The sequence below is a fragment of the Falco peregrinus genome, chromosome 1 (assembly GCF_023634155.1).
Source record: "Falco peregrinus isolate bFalPer1 chromosome 1, bFalPer1.pri, whole genome shotgun sequence".
Taxonomy (NCBI): domain Eukaryota; kingdom Metazoa; phylum Chordata; class Aves; order Falconiformes; family Falconidae; genus Falco; species Falco peregrinus.
In genome coordinates, this window is record NC_073721.1 from 13,213,064 (window position 1) to 13,229,794 (window position 16,731).

Below are 16,731 nucleotides of genomic sequence, written 5' to 3' on the forward strand. Positions count from 1 at the left end.
CTGATAAAGTCACCTTGGGTCCATCTCATCTCCAGATTTTATATTCTCTTTTGATCTAGGATGGGGACACACACACACACGACAGGGACGACACAACAACAACCACCACCAAGCGTAGACAAAGCTCAAGAAATTACAGTGCTCTAAAGTAGTTGATCTGATATTCTCAGCAACAAAGCACAATCGTGTCTATACCAGCATATTCCCAAAGAACTCATGCCAATCCCAGTATCCATTTCCTTTGTTTGTTGAATAATTTCACCTTACCTGGCATTTTAGAATTTTTTATAACCAAATATAGTCATAGGTCAAGTTATATTACCTTCTCTTCACCTGGCATCCAATTTGCTGGATGAAGACTTGCTGAAAGACTGATATTTTTTCCCCAGACACATTAAGCACCAGACACAGAAATAATTGTAAAAATCTGCTTGAAAAACATATATGTAACATGTAATGATAATCACTCCTTTTATCCAAAATAACACATTAAAGGAGCTTATGGATGCAGTGCCAGATTGCATTTGTTATTCCAAGAGAACTTCTACTTTTAGTCCAACAGAACCTAGAAAATCCTACATAACTTCGATTTTTCATTACCTTCAAGATAAAATGAATGAACCAGTAAAGCTCACTGTTTCTGCTCCTAACAAAGAAAAAACTGAGTAATTTTAACATGCTCTGATAAAGGATAAACATTCAAGACAAGAAATATTTTTCTTACCACTGAGAAGACAATAATCTAATTTCCTGTATTTCTTGAGAAAACTTAAGTTTGACAGGAAAGAAAAACTGTATCAGTTTATTAGAAAAGCAAACTCCACGAGTTTCTTATTTAGAATACTGTCCATGCTCTGTAATTTCTGACCTATATTCATTCAGATATGAGGACCATACAAGTTTGCATAACCAGCCCAGTTCCAAATGATACTTGACATATTTGTCCTCCCCATACCTTTGAGAAGTAGGGGCTAAGTTATCATCTGTTCTTCTTATGGGAACTGAGGCTAGGAAAGATTAAGTAATTTACTTTGGCTCACACAGTAAAGTGGAACAAGTGGAGAGCTCACTCTGTGTGAATCTTTCAACTCAATACCTTAAACACTGCACTATCATTCCCCAATGCGTAATCCTTCACCTTTTTGATGTCACAAACCCATCCTTTTCAGCTTACCTATTGAGATTTTAACATTCATCATCCGATTATCCCATTTCTGTATCTGCAGGTTTCTCTCTTCCTGCAATAAGATTTATCATTCTCCTCAGTCAAATGCTTTTATTCCTTACCTTACTGAAGTCTCAGGTGCTGTCTTACACCAGGATAAGGTAATCAAATGATTCAAAGTTGGTATTAACACAGGGCACTTGGTGTTACTTTTTGTTTAGTTTTTGAACCTTTGAACTATGTGAAAGAGGTTTTCTCTTACCTTATGCGTTAAAGGTTTTATCTTACCTTACGTGTTGTGCAGAACCTACCCACACAACTAAGCCTTAATTTTTAACCTGTTAAGAATTACTTTAAAATCTAAGTCTGGAGACAGTGTGCTTTATCCTGATATGACTAAGACTCAGCCACTCTGGGAGGAAAAAGGTGATGAGTACAACGTTTTGTCAAATGAGATACCTTTTTCCTTTTAGTTAACAGGCCCATTAATTTCTTTGACTTACAATAACCTTCACTGAATTAGCCATGTAATAAACAAGAATAAATTAAACCTAAAACTAAGTAACACTAATGAACTTGCACTACAAGTATGGGTTCATTGGTAGGTGAGGCGTAAAGTATACAGGGGAAACAGAACAGTGAAGGAGACTGGTTTCTTTCTCCTTCCTTCTCTATTACCTTCACGAAGTATCTGTCACACGAGGAAGAAGTTCAATTTCTGCTTATACAGCCCAATGATACACATTTATTTATATAACTGCCACAATGCTCGTGAAACTTGATCTCTAATGATAACTGTGAACAATGTAAAAGCATACATATTTAGATTGCCAGTTAGTTTTCCTTTACTGAATTAAAATCAAACACTAGCTTATCTGAAAAACTGATAGGACAGAACAAAAGAAATCAAGATAAGCTTTCACAAATTCCATGACGATTTTAACTCAGTCAGATGACAGCAATATAATACTCCTCCTGAAATCTGAAAATCTGTTACCAATGATGTGCAGAGATGCTACCTTACCACTAGCTCAAAACAAGCTTACCTTCAAACTACTGACTTTGAAAGGAAAAAACAGAAGAGCTAAAGTAGAACAGAGATGAGACAACCTGCCAACATTGACAAGACTAGACAATAAATAATAATAAAGAAAAACTTACAAGCAGCACAAAATCTTCAGCTTGTTAATTAAAAGAAACGTTTATCTAAATCAGATTCTGTGGCAGCGCTGAGGATTTATGGCAGCAATTGTAAACTGTTCTCATGTCAACTGCCGAGATACCTTGGATGCTCCTCACAACTGTGGATACATGAGGGCCTTGCTCCTTCAAGTGCCCACTGCTCCCACACCAGCACCAAGGAACAATGACAGCAACAATGCCTCCAGAAGACATTCCAGGAGACAGATTTTGTCGGTGCACGTTTTGCCACAATCCCGTAAGCTGGCACTGCATGGCTATACATTTAAGAAGACTGCCCTATGGGCACCTGAACACCATTTATAACGTGATTTTTATTAACTCCCGCATCAAAGGACATTAATAATAAACCAAATCGTTTAACTAGAAGACAGACCAAAAGGACTGGAAAAATACCTAACCTTTTTAAATAGTGTTTCCAAAAATAGTTCAAATGTGCACAAGATGGGACAATATAATTAAAATCCAAGTATTCCTTATTCTGACTTATTTCCCTATTCTGAGATTCCTCTAGGATGAGCCATGTAACATTTGCACTGTATCTCTACATCCAGTGGACACCATGAACAATCTTGAGGTCTGTAAAAGATGACTAAGAAAAGATATCACATACATGTTCAGCATCCAGCATAACCAGCAATTTTTTTACCTTTTTTTTTTTTTGTAAATCTGTAATGTGTTGCAAAATACCAGCCAATGTACTCCTGGACTTTGCTGATGAACAGCGCCAATTTCAATTGTACCAACAAACCTGAGCGGTAATTCTTAATTCTTTATATATGGGCTTCATCCACAAATGATTAAACATTCAAATATATTTTAACAATAGTGATTTCCATAACCAGTCCTCCAAAGTGAAAGAGGATAAAGTTAATTTTGTTAACAGAAATGCAAACAAATGAACTGGAGAATACTAGTCTTCTGTAGTGCTTAAGAACTTTAATGTTTGTTATTTAAACAATACACACTTCATTTATGCCAACAATTTCTGATTGTCAACTGAGCATTAAAGCAAGAAAAAACTGGTTTGCAGTCTCCGACGCTGTGATTCCAGGCTGTTAAGATCTCTGGTATAACTTTCAGCCAGACAGCCAAGGCCACCAAGAGTTGCAAAAAAGAATTTCAATTGTAAATGTGACTTTCGAACAATTCTTAGCTACTCCTGGCAAACCATACTTCCTACTATCTGTTTGCTGCGTTGATTAAAATAGATGGCAATTCTCAAAACATAGCATAATTTCCAGGAAATAAAGTATTTACTTTCCCTCCTAACCCTATTTAAAGGAACAAAGCTCGCATGTTCACAGTGCATCTGTGAAGGTTTTTGTCTGTATACCTTTCAGCTTTCCCATTACCAACTTTTTTCATGAGCTCATTTCAACTTTCCCATTACCAGCTTTTTCATAAGCTCATTTCAAACGCATTTCACAGTTAGGAATCTGAAGTATACCATCCCCTCTGTGTTTTAAAGTACAGATGAGGACAAAACAAGCAAAAGCTAAAGATTATTCCACGAAGATACAAACCAGCTACTATAACAGACTCTCACCAATACAGGAACTGAGAAAGGAGAAGCCTTCACATTGACTTGCAAAAGCCCCTATCACTTCATTAAGGGCTATGCTGACTGAAAGGTCACTGAAATCAGATTAACCTGTTAACTGACTTCAGTAAGCTTCAGATCAGATCTGCAGCCTCCAGAGAAAGTTCCTTTTCATCCTACCCATCTGAAAACCAGAAGTTGCACTACAGGAAATAAGCATTTTAAGAAGCGTATTTTGTATTTCTCATTTACATTATTTGGCAATGCCAATTAGCAATATACTGATGATAACAGTACTAAAACATGGCACAAAATTTTTGTGTATCTGTAGACTGTCTGAACAAGAAATGAGGACATCACCTCCTGTATACATCAAGAGCTTTTTATATCTGTTCTGCCACAGAGCTAAAGTAACCAGTTGGCAACATCAGTCATCATGCACAGCAGCAATATAAACAGATGGAGACAGAAGGCCTTTAAAGCTGATAAACATAAGCACCACCACTTTTCAAGGCAATCAAAACTGTATTTACTCATGAGATAGTTATGAGAATTTAATATTTTCTGACTTCTGCAGCAGAATCATTAACAACTTAAAAGCTTGGGAAATTGCCCTCTGACACTTGCTCTGAAAAGTTGGTACATTAGTCCACTTACTGAGGGGTTTTCAAGTACCTTTCCCAGAGAATTAGGAACCCCTGTCGAATTTACATTCTGGAAGACAGCCCAATAATCCTACTGCCAGAATTCTAAAATAAGAATGCTATCTTGCTGCAAAAGTCCTGCAAAAGTAAAAAATCTTGGGATTGTTTAAATAATAAATTTAAACATGATATTGTTCAGCTGATTGCTTATATAGCAACACCCAAAGTAAAAACCTAAGACTCTCACGTTAGACTATTTCCTAAAGGAAGCCCCCACTAAGTTAAAGCTACCAACTTCCTACTTCACTTGTACAATCATGAGTTTCACCCTATACTTCTACAGTGCTGTAGATAGGCTAAGAAGTAACTATTTTCATACAAACAAGATGCTAATAGCTTATACTTGAATTCAGCAACCATGAAAATACTTAAATTTAATGCAAAACAATACATAAAAATAATGTTAAATCATCAGACCACAGATACCTAAGCATCTCACTAACAACACAAAGTACTGGAAGGTTTAAAGTCTTTATCTCAACTGGAAACAATCCAAATACCTCTTCTCCAGCTCTGCAGTACTACAGAAAGCACATCCCAGATCTAACTTCTGCAACCTGCTTGGAAAGCCACCAAATTCAAGCTCTTTTGTATCAAGCCAAAAGGAGCAAATAAAGAAAACCTACCAGTCCACTCTCCAGCTCTGGTATGGCTGGACACAGCTGAAGCTATTTATAAAGGAAAGAAAAATTACCTCAGACCTCAGTTAAGGGATTCATAAGTATTTACCAGAATTTTAACTTCAGCTGGCTCATGCCCAGTCTCCAAACCAACAGATTTAAGTATTGATACCTCCTGCTGCCAGTGAAACAGCTTTTCATCAGCTTTAGTCTCGAACTGGTGAAATGACTGAAATGAAGGTTTCTAGTTAAGTGTTTGTTTTGTAAGAGTGCTTACACAGACAGGTTGCAAATCAAAGGAATCTTCCGGGATTCACCTAATTCATGTGTTGCTTGTAATAGCATCTTATAGAGCCAGCACTCTAGCAACACTGAAGCTAAACAACCGTGCCACACTTCTTGTTTAATTCCTGTTAATATCATGTACTGGCTTGGCATAAAAAGGGAAGAATATAACCAAGAAATGTGACACTTAAGAGTATAATAATTTAATTCACAACTTTGGAATTTAAATTCAGCTCAGGTTGCATTAATCATTCCTTAGTTTCTTTATGTATTTATTTTCTAAAAATATACATATTTGAAAGAACACGTGCTCTATCAAAATTACCTCCCCTTATTCTGAAGACTGAAGGCTGGCACAACATTTTCCTTTAGATAAAGAAAACAGCCACCTACTTTCATATCCCATGCCAAAACCAATTATACATGAAGCTTTACTTTAAAGCATTGTGAAGGCAGAAAATATAATCTGTAAAACTTGAGAACACCTCAAGCTAACAATCTGCAAAAGGATCAGATTGCTGTTTGGTAGTATTTTGGCACACTTTGCCACAATATGCAGGCAGCTCCAACGCAGTAGGATTACTGTGAAGTCCTACATACTTGCTGCCCACCTGCATACCCTCTACATAACAGAAACATGCCCAGGATTTCAACCGAGAGGAACAGGAATAGGACTACAGTTAGTATTCCTGACAGATTCATACCCTCCCATTATCCCAGTAACTATTATTCAACCATCCACAGATCTGTTAACGGGCTGAACAGTTCTTCTCCAGCAAGTTTGGGTAGTACAATAACCCCAGCTGTCACCTAGTGTAGGTCACCTAACTAGACCTACACTACCAAGGTCTACATAAACCAATGCAGCATAACACTTAAGTCCAAGAGAAATAAACATCTTTTTGCAACTTCTGGTTAAATAAGGAAGGGAAACACAATTGCTCATACAGGCAATTCAAAGGGGAACAAGAACTTGCTTCAACTTGCACAACACACTATGTTATCCTACTGGGCTAGAACCAGCTGTAAAACAGAGGTTTTACAACTTGCCACGTTATTTCTAGAATCACTAGAAAAATATGTCTTCATATGTGTTACCAATATTTGGACTTTATCTCAATTCTTTAAGCAAAGGGTTAAGAACTGCCAAATGCTTCATGTGATACAGCTGACAGCTTAAAATGAAGCTTGCTGAAACAACTGTAATTCCATTTGCAGAGTATTTCAAATTCCATTTCCGTTCCCAGAAGAAAGTTTGCTTACCACAGAAAGGAATTAGTTCTCTGACCACTGTACAGACCAACCTTCCTCCCGACCATGGTAATGGATGTTCAGACTCTTAAGTCTCTGAACTGGAGGCCGTCCCAGGGTTACCCTGGATTTGAAGGGGCTTAGCCAGACAAGGGGCAGAGTTATTCAGAGCCCTGTGAGGTCCCCTAATTTCCAGCTTCTCTGCTCTTGCTCTCTCTTACCCGCTTTGGTAAGCTGGTAAAGGAGACTGGGATGCAAACCAGGAATAGCTATCCTGGCTTCTGAGAGAGCCCAGTACTAGTACATCCTAGGAACATTTTAGCCAAATTGACAAACTTTGAGAACACTAAACTGAACCCAACTGACCTTTTAATTTTAATAAAATTGTATTTTCCATCTGTGATGCCAATATTAACGATGTCAGACATAGGAAAAAGATTATCCTAGTCATCTACATATTCTCAAATAGCTAATACTTCAAATAATGAATTAAAGCAGAAAATACTGGATTCCTGTCTTAGATCACTTCTTTCAATAAAACTTTACAATTTGACACATAATAAATTTGACTCCCCCTGCTATGAAATCGACAATTTACACCTTAAAATTGTGGACTGTTTCAGGAAGGCACACTCCAATGTTTATAATTAATAGAAATAATCTGTTAAAATAAAGATGTTTTAGAAGCAGCTTCGGAAATTAAATCAACTTGTCTCCCTCGCTTAAACTTCACAGATTTAAAGACTTAGATCTATCACACATAACACTTGAGTATAACCTTGCTGCAAAGTCCACAAATCTTGCAGACAGTTCCTACCACACAGGTATGAAGTTTTCTCTATGTACCTCTTCAGATGCAAGCCTAAGACCAACATTCAACATTACATTAAAAGTTAGTGAAGCTTCTGGTTGTGAAGACAAAAAGTTACCTTTGAATCCATTCAAGAGATACTTTTTTTTTTTTACTGATGGCACTCAAACGTGAATCTTCTGATGGCACTCATATGCTATACAAGAACAAAGAAGATACAGTTAATCTTTTATTATTGCAATTACCACTTTCATACCTGCTAAAATTCATTCTAAAGCTTGTGAATTTTAATTTCTTCTGATAAATACATTTTGCTTCAACTGCTCACTACTTACCATGTAAGAGTACTAGAATAAGGTATATAACTCCTGTTCTCACTCTTCTTGAATACCCTCAGGCATCATGATTACTCTTGTCATCAGAAGGGATTTGAAGCAACCAAAAAAATGGTACGGGCCTACTGAGGCTGATAAAGTGCCTGTGAACTGTACACACAAAAAAATGCAAACAAAAATCCCTAATTACCTTTTCTTTTACAGTATTTAAAGACTAAGAAATTCAATGTACTGATTTAGTTATTCTTAGCATTCAGCACACAGCTTGTTGAATATTTTGCTGAAATCCAGTCTTGTTTAGAAAAGAGAGCAGCTATGATGCTGCCATTACTCCAAATACAGTTATGTGACTGAACCCATGTGGAGATCCCACTTTGGTCTCACACTGTCATGCCCCACACTCAGTCTCAAATACCTTCACAAATGTGTACTGCAAACAGCCTGATACTGCAAGCAGCTGATAATTGAGTGAAGCTCATAAATCAGAGATGCCACAGCTGAAGGCAGGATAGGAGCTAAGCATGTTAACCTTATTTTGATCCAAGTCTACACACAAGCAAACTGTTATATCACATTTTTCATTTAACCTTTGTGTCTGTGAAATGGTATTGTAACCTACAGAACAAGGTGAAAACAATTAGCTGATAAGGGCTAATTGCCACACCACCTTTCCTACACATTTACAGAAGTTAGAAACTTGAACAGAAGTTCAGCTTTAGCTTTTCAGAACCTGCATATGACAGAAATCAAATAGTAACTCAAAGCTGATACAACTACTGAGATCAGTGCAATTCTGTGAACTGAAAGCGAACACCGCAATAGAAGTTATCTATGAACCACTTCCAGTATGGCCAGAAAAACAACTCTCTGAGCTTTTTTTCTGAAGCCTTGTGGGAACACCCAATTGACAAACTGGCCCAAGAACAACCTCCTATCTTGCTTTTGTTTCTGTATCCCTTACTACAAGGATCTTTGTTCTCCAGACTACAGTTACAAACCACCCTCATTAGATAAAAGGTAACCTTATTAGCGGTCCTTACCAAAACTTCTTAAGAATCTCGGGATAGAGAAACAACACTAAATCAAGATAAAATTTGAGTATCAGTGGTTTGAGAAGTTTATGTGCATTGAAAGAGCCTGTGGCTAAGCTTCCTGCTGACCAATACAGGCAAGTTAAATGCCCCGCAAGCCTTGCAGCGCAGCCCTTCAGGCGTCCATAGCGGTTAGAGATCCCCATAAAGGGCCTTTCTGCTTTTTTCTGCCCTAAGGCCATTGGTCTCCCACGTTTCAACAGAAAAAACCCGCTGTATTTTCTGATTAGCAGCCCAACCCCACAGAACGTGAACAAATCACTTTTTCTTCTAAAACGAACTGGGTAGAAAGGCTGCAACACACAATCTCCCGTGTTCCCCGCTGTATTTTCTGATTAGCAGCCCAACCCCACAGAACGTGAACAAATCACTTTTTCTTCTAAAACGAACTGGGTAGAAAGGCTGCAACACACAATCTCCCGTGTTCTTCAGAACACATCAAATCAGATCTTACGTGGCTTAAAGCGATATTCTTAGAGAAGTACTCGACAGCCTGAGGTACATAAACCCCAACGCCCTCGAGCCAGCAGCCGGCAACGTGCTACCGACACAGCACCTGAGCACCGCGGCCAGCCAGCAGCTTGGCTCGAAGCCTGTCCCCGGCTGACAGGGCAGCCGTTAAACACAGGTGGCCAAGCTGGGGCTCCCTAGCGGGCTCCCCCTCCCAGGGGGTCGTCCCACAAACCCTCCTTTCCCTGGAGGATTCCCTGCGCCGCCCTGCGTGGGAGCACCCTTACTTGCATGTGTGCCCGGCGCCGGGAGAGGCCACGCTCCGTGCCCGGGGAACGGGCAGCGCGTGCCGGCCCGGCCCGCCGCAGCACCCGCTACCGCCGCCCGGAGCGAGCCGGGGCTCCCGCCTGTGCTTTACCACGGGCTCCTTCCACGGGTCCCTCACGGCAACGGCGCCTGCCCAGCGCGGGGCCGCGGGGCGCGGCACAGGCCCAGGAGCGGGGCGGCGCAGCCCCCGCAGGCCGCAGCCCTCCGCCCGGCAGCGGCCGTTACCGCTCTCCCGCCGGCCCACAACGTGAGGCGCGGAGAGCCGCAAGCTCTGCGAGAGGAAAGGGAAGCGACGCGGACGAGGTGAGGCGGGGCAAGGCCGCCCGCGCTGCCGCTGCCCCTTCCCGCCGCCGACCTACCGAAGCCGGCGGGGGCGCGGCCGGCAACGCCCGGACTCCCGCACGGCCGCGGGCGGCGGCGGCTGCGCAGGGAGGGGGCGGGGGCGGGGGCCGCGCGGCCCCGCAGCGCGCGTGCTCGCCACACCCCCTCCCGTCCCGCCCATAGCGAGACTCCCGCGCGCCGCGCCCCCCTGCCCTCCGCGAATCCCGCCGGGGGCGGGGCGGAGAGGCGGGGCGCGTGCGCAGTGGGGAGGCGCAGCCCGTTCCTGCCCCCCCCCCGCGGCCCCCCCCCTGCCCCGCCGCCCCCTCCCCCACCCCGACGCCGTTTAAAGGCGGCGGCGGCGGCCCCGCGCCTATTGTAGCAGTACCGCCGGGCTCCGCCGCTGCGGCTGTGTCCCTCGCCTTTGCGCCGCTACCGTGAGTGCCGGCGGCCGGCGCCATGTACCGCTACTTGGGGGAGCTGCTGGCGTCCCGCCTGGCCGCCGGTTCGGTGCTGGCGGGCGCGGAGCCGGGCGGGCCGGCAGCGGCTGCCGGGGGGGTGGCGGCGGCGTGGGGTGGGAGTCGGTGCCCACGGCGGCACTACTGTGAGGCGGCGAAGAAGGAGGACGACCCCAACTTTTTCAAGATGGTGGAGGGGTTCTTCGACCGCGGCGCCAGCATCGTGGAGGACAAGCTGGTGGAGGGGCTGCGCACCCGCGAGAGCATGGAGGACCGGCGCCACCGCGTCCGCGGCATCCTCCGCATCATCAAGCCCTGCAACCATGTGCTCAGCGTCTCCTTCCCCATCAAGCGCGACAACGGCGAGTGGGAGGTGATCGAGGGCTACCGGGCGCAGCACAGCCAGCACCGCACCCCCTGCAAGGGAGGTAAGACCCGCCGGCCCCCTCCCCTCCCCCCCCCCCCGCCCCGCTCTACAGTGCCCTGCCCGCCGGCCCCTCTCCCGCCCCGGCCGGGCGCCTCCCGGAGGTACCGGCGCGGGGGCGACGCTTGGCTCCCCGCTGGCCGCCCGGCCGGCGTTCCGGCGGCGACAGGCAGCAGCTTCCCTCCCTCAGCTGAGGGGAAGGCGGCAGCGGGGGCAGAGCGGCTCCCCTCGGCCCCTCAGCGATCCGCTGCCCGGCTCCCCGCGGGTGACCCGCCCGTTAGCCGGGGTGCGAGAGCTCCGGGCGGGCCTTCGCCGCGGCTCCGGCCTCGGGCAAGGCGAGGGGTGCGAGGGCAGCTCCGCGTAACCGCCCGGTGCGCCTCGGACCGCGGTGGTGCCCCTCGGAGGACGTGGGGTCTCCACGCCTGAAGTGCCAGCTCTGGAGCCGGGGGCTGAGGAGCTGCCCCTTCACACGCCGCCTGCTGCGTTTGTGACACCCCAGTGCTCACCCAGAAAGCGGCAGGAGAGAAAAATAAAATAATCAAATTGCACGCTTCCCCAGGCGTTGGCTACACATGCAGGAAAGAACCTAAAGCGATTTGCCCAGGGGAAGCTGGCTTGGCGTAGGTGAGGCCGGTGCCGTGCCAGTGCAGAGGGACTGGGAGGGTGAATCCCGCTGGAGCTGAGCGGGACTGAGCTCACGTGGGATCAGTTCCGATCTTAGACGAATCGGACTCCTTGTAGTCTGGGAGAGATGGCGTTTCCTGGAAAAACAAATACAGATGTCCTCATAACTTTTTCAGGAGCTTCGAACTTTGTGGACAGTTGAGTATTGGAGACCATTTTGGGACCGTTTCAGACCGGAGCCTCTGTGCTCTGTAAACATGTTTCTTCAGCGTAGAACAGCTTTATGGCAAATAACGATGGTTGCAGGAAGCAAAGTTTTCTCGGTGATTTCTTATCAGCAAAGACCTCTGACTTCGAGGATAGAGTAGGAAGGGTGTTCCTGATAATCAGTTCAGCTGGTGTGCGTATGTGACAGGGGGGATGTCTCTCTTTGCAGCGCAAATAGTCTGTCCTGTTAATGTGGTTCGTAACCTTGCAAAATCAAATACATAGTGAGTGTCCCATGGCAGGCTTAGTTCTTACCCGAAAGAGGCTAACTCAGCTTCTGGTGATTACTTGGAACAAGAGTTACCACCGCAGACTTAGTTGTAGCTGAAGTTGGGTATGGCTGAAGCTTACTCTGTGTGGAGCTACTGTTTCTCTGACATTGCTATGATTTCTTTCAAAATGCTGATGGTTATTATACTGCTGTTTTGTCACTGTTGAGGTTAAGTTACTTTTTGCTGCTGCTTACAAAACGTACTTTTCTGTACAGCCTGTGTTATTTACAAGATCCCCACTTGTGTAACAAAATACAGTTCAGTGGCAAATGAAGTAATAAGATCGTATTTATATATATGATAACTTCTAATAAGTCACATTAGTATTGCGTAGTACCAAAGAAATTAATGTTTTCATAGCAAAGAACTGTAAAATACTCTGTACAGGAACAAAAAACACCAGTGGGGTGACAGGATACCTTCTGTTCTGATACCTACATTTGTAAGTCCTCAACAGAATTTCTTGATTTTCAGTAGCATTTGTTATGCCTGTCTGCACTGACACTGGATCAAACACTGGAGCATTTGTGGAAAGTTACAACTGTGAATTTCAAGGCAGTTGGAAATGACAGCTAAAGAAAATGGGAAGTCTTAATAGTTCGTCCTTTTCTTCCTGCGCCACTCCCCACCTTCTGTGGGTTTAGGGGAAGGAATTGCAAATGATACTTCCTTTCCACTCTTTTCACTGTAGTGATTATAAATGGATTTCACCTTCTGATGCTCTCTAGGAATTTGCTCGCTATCAGATGACAATCTGGCTTTGCAGTAAATTTATATGGCATGTGTGATTAAGTGCAGATTGACTGCTTGAAACTTGCTATGAAAAAAAAAGATGGGAGGAAGTAGATCATTTTTACTCAAACTGCAAAGAAAAGGAGTAGTAAAGGTTTTTCTGTGTTTATGGTACATTTGATCCACCCAGAATACACCAATAACTTGAGCTTTTGTCTAGAAGTGGTTTTTAAACTGGAGTCCTAGTACATTCCCCAGGGAAAAAACCTGCAAAGACCGGTGAAATACAACTCAAACTCCATAATAGTACAACATGCGAAAACTTGCTGAAGTGAGTGTCACTCACACACTGTGGATTCAAGAGTCTGATGAAAGTGATTCATGCCAGCAAGAAACAACAAGGGGGACATTAAGACCACCTTTTAAAAGAAGGGGTGAGTTAGAATCTGGAAGGCTTGCAGGGCAGTTAGAGGAACACAGCTTCCAGATTTTTTTCAAATGCGGAGTTGTGAACTTTGACTTTGTACTTACTGTAATTTAAAGTTCGATAAAATAAGGTTCCCTGTACTTTTTTTTTTTAGAATTTTGTATTTGGTACTAAGAGAGTGTTTAGTTACTGCTAGGTAATAGCAAGTAGGGATTCTTTGTCATCTCTGTCATTCTTTTAAGAAGCATTGTGATTTAAAAGCTCATTTCTTGTATTTCTTGAGGTTTATGTAAGCTGAAGGATAAGAGATGCTGTTTAGAGAATATTAAATACTGTTGTGTATGCAGATTAGACAAATGATCAAAGTACACTTTAAGGTATGGAATGTAGGAAAACAAATATTTTTAAATCTTTTAAAGGCTGTCTTCCTTCAATTTTGTTCCTCATTTCTTTTTGTACATCCATAACAAAATACTTCATTAGTGATTGTATGTTACTTCTATATACCTTTTTGTTTATAAGGTCATTTACAAATTTAACCATGAACTAATGAAGAATTTTTACTGTCAATGAAATTTAAAAAAAAATCTTGATTTAGATGCTCTAAACCCAGAGACAGCCGAATTACTTGAGGAAACAGAGTAAACATTTGAATTATCTGCACTTTAGCAGCACCTCGTGTTTCTATTAAATGTTTGTAGCTTAATATTATAGTAGTTAGATTATGTTCCTTCTGTCACAGACATCTTCAAATTCTTTGCCTGATCATTCTCTTCTAGAGTGAAACCTCAACCCCTGTCCAGCCCAAATCTGAAAAGTGCCAAACTTCTTAATGTGAGGTTGATCTTTATGAAGCAAGTTTAAAACTCACATGTGCACATAGATGATACCTGCCAGGAGAAATGCAGCAGTTCCTTGGCTAGTAGTACTTCTGTACTTCCTTCTCTGCTGGCCTCTCTGTTGCCTGCAAGGAGAAATAAACCCCCGGAGTGAGTGCTAGCAGAGGCCTGCATTGAAAATAAGGCTCCCGAGTGGATGAATGACTCTGGCCTGATGCGCAAATGGAATGGCAGACCCCATGGGCTGGGCTGGATGAGGGCAAGTTCAAGATCAGTCTTACATTTTTAGCACAGGCAAACTTCTACACTTTGGTGGGAAACTTGACTGTCATATCTCTAATCAAGAAGTATGATGCTATTAATAACCTAGTTCTAACAATCTAAAGCATAGTTAATAAACATAGGAAGTATTTAATGGCTTATCCTACTCTCCTCTCTTCCCCCCCAAAACAGGTGTAAAACCAGAAGTCAATTGTAGAATTATTTAGGTTGGAAAAGATGTTCGAGATAAAGTCCAACCATAACCCAGCGCTGCCAAGCCCACCACTAAACCATGTCCCCAAGCGCCACATCTGCGCAGCTTTTCAAATACCTCCAGGGATGGCGAGTCCACCATTTCCCTGGGCAGCCTGATCTGAGGTCTCCTCTGAGCCCCCTCCTCTCCAGGCTGAGCCCCCCCAGCCGCCCCCCATCCCACGGGTGCCCCAGCCCCTTCCCCAGCCCCTGCCCGGCTCTGGACACGCTCCAGCCCCTCTGCGTCCCTCTGGCCGTGCGGGGCCACAGCTGGACACAGCGTTCCAGGGGCGGCCTCGCCGGTGCCGAGCGCAGGGGGACGGTCCCTGCCCCGGGCCTGCTGGCCACGCTGTTTCGGGCACCAGCCCGGTGCCGCTGGCCTCCTGGGCCACCTGGGCAGGCGGGGGGCTCCTGCCCAGCCGGCTGCCAGCCAGCCCGCCCCCCCCAGGCCCTTCCCCGCCGGGCAGACACAGGTTGGATGCAGTTGTCACTACACGGCAGTGCAGGTGATTCTTCATCTTAGTGCTTTTCAGGAAGACTGGCACTAGGTACTGAAACATGCTTTCTTTTCAGTTTGTAACCTGTGGGATTTTCCCATGTAATCGAGAGAACCCAAAAATAACATCTTCTGTTGCATCTTGTGGCATTTACCTATTTAATTGCTGTAGAAATTAGCCTGTCATTCTACTTCGTGGGTTGCAAAACTTTGCAACTCGAGAAGGTGGTGATTCTTTTTCTTCTGCTGTTCTTCAGGAATCTTTACAGAACGGTTATGGATTTACTCATTTCAGTGGTAGGCCTCGGGGTATGTCCAGCATGCAAGTCCAGGTTTTAAAGGCTCTGTTTTCTGCAATGTAACTGTTTGCTGGAAAGGAAAATTAAGATCCCTCATCCCATTGAGAACATAGGGATAAGCAGTTTTCTTGTGTGTTGGAAATCAAGTTGCTTATGATCCAAACTTAGTATTTATATGACTGGACTGTGTGGTGGCTGAAGTAATGCTGTGGGTCAGGTCACTCTTTCCTTTGCTGGCGTGGTGACTTGTGTGTGAGTGGCCAGCACCAGCAGGAAACCGCAGCTGCTCGTCCGCAGCACTGACAGCTGCCTGCAGAATTGAACCCGAACGGGGAGGCAGGAAATGAGGTGGCTGAATATGGATGATTCTGTTAAAAAGTGCGCTGGCAGTTCCTGCTTAAAATAATGAATCTTGTAAATAATTTTATCAGGTTCTGTGAAGGGTGTAGAACTGGTTAAGCCGCTTTTTCTTGTGGTTGCTGACAGCTGTTTTCATTAATGGGTCTGTTTCAGAAAACAGAATAAGCCTATCGAGTCCCTACCAGCTTAGTAGTATGGAAATGATTCCATGTTTGTTAGGCAGCATTTAGTGTGGGGATAAAGCTATTAAGTGGTTTTAGAACTTTTTAAAGCCTTTTCATTTTAGCCGGCTGTCCAGCAGGTCTGCTATCAATGAAACCAAATGATTTGGAGCTGGGGAACAGCCTAACCTTTTGTTTATGCTCACCCAGATTGCTTTAACCAAGTCTCAGCTGCTTCCTTAGTTCAGAAAAGCTTTAAAACCATCTTTAGTTCCAGAGCAGGTTTAGTCTAACTTTCACTTACACAGGAATTTTGAAAAACTTTTGTCATAGGTTACTTTGAAGTTCACTCTCTGTATATAAAGACAGATGATTCTTACTTTATTTGCTCAGTTGACTTGGAGGTGAATGAATCTGATTTCCTGAGTGGTGCTGTCTTGGCTGGAAGGTGCTATTCTGCATGACAAAGCTGTACCATCTTCTGGTTTTGGCTGCTTTTCTTCTGCCCATCAGGATTTATCCTTCTCACTTCATGTTAATGAGTTTCTTACTGCATAAGGTGACATTCATACTACCCTTGCCGCAGTTTTCCAGTTGCAGAGGTCTTAAGGCTGATGCTAATCTCAGTGCTCAGTCAAATAGCCTCTGTTGTACATACTGTCTAAAACAGTACGCACGCATAGTGATGGTAACCTTACTTCCAAAAGAAAAAGCTTTACATGTAAGAGTTGGACCAGTACAACCCCGTGTGCTCTCTTG

At 43.9% G+C, this 16,731-nt stretch overlaps 2 protein-coding genes across 12 annotated transcripts in view; one reads left to right on the forward strand and one right to left on the reverse strand.

Annotated features, from left to right (window-relative positions):
• Window positions 1–10,262, reverse strand: part of SHLD2 (shieldin complex subunit 2) — a 41,329-nt gene extending 31,067 nt beyond the window's left edge. For 3 of the 11 annotated variants that reach the window (XM_055793627.1, XM_055793632.1, XM_055793639.1), the window contains exons 1-3: window positions 9,743–10,079; window positions 7,915–8,064; window positions 7,698–7,775 (exon numbers count right to left, since the gene is read on the reverse strand). The gene's annotated coding sequence lies outside the window, so the exon portion shown is untranslated. Of the gene's footprint in view, window positions 1–2,766; window positions 2,958–7,697; window positions 7,776–7,914; window positions 8,065–9,742; window positions 10,080–10,141 lie in introns of those variants that run through there. The other 8 variants (XM_055793633.1, XM_055793637.1, XM_055793634.1 and 5 more) reach the window with 7 other exon arrangements.
• Window positions 10,263–10,429: 167 nt separating this feature from the next.
• The window catches only part of GLUD1 (glutamate dehydrogenase 1), a 32,243-nt gene continuing 25,941 nt past the window's right edge, over window positions 10,430–16,731 (forward strand). The window contains exon 1 of the mRNA XM_005236741.4: window positions 10,430–10,986. Coding sequence (XP_005236798.2) covers window positions 10,560–10,986 — 427 coding nt within the window. The 5' untranslated portion in view covers window positions 10,430–10,559. The remainder of the gene's footprint in view (window positions 10,987–16,731) is intronic.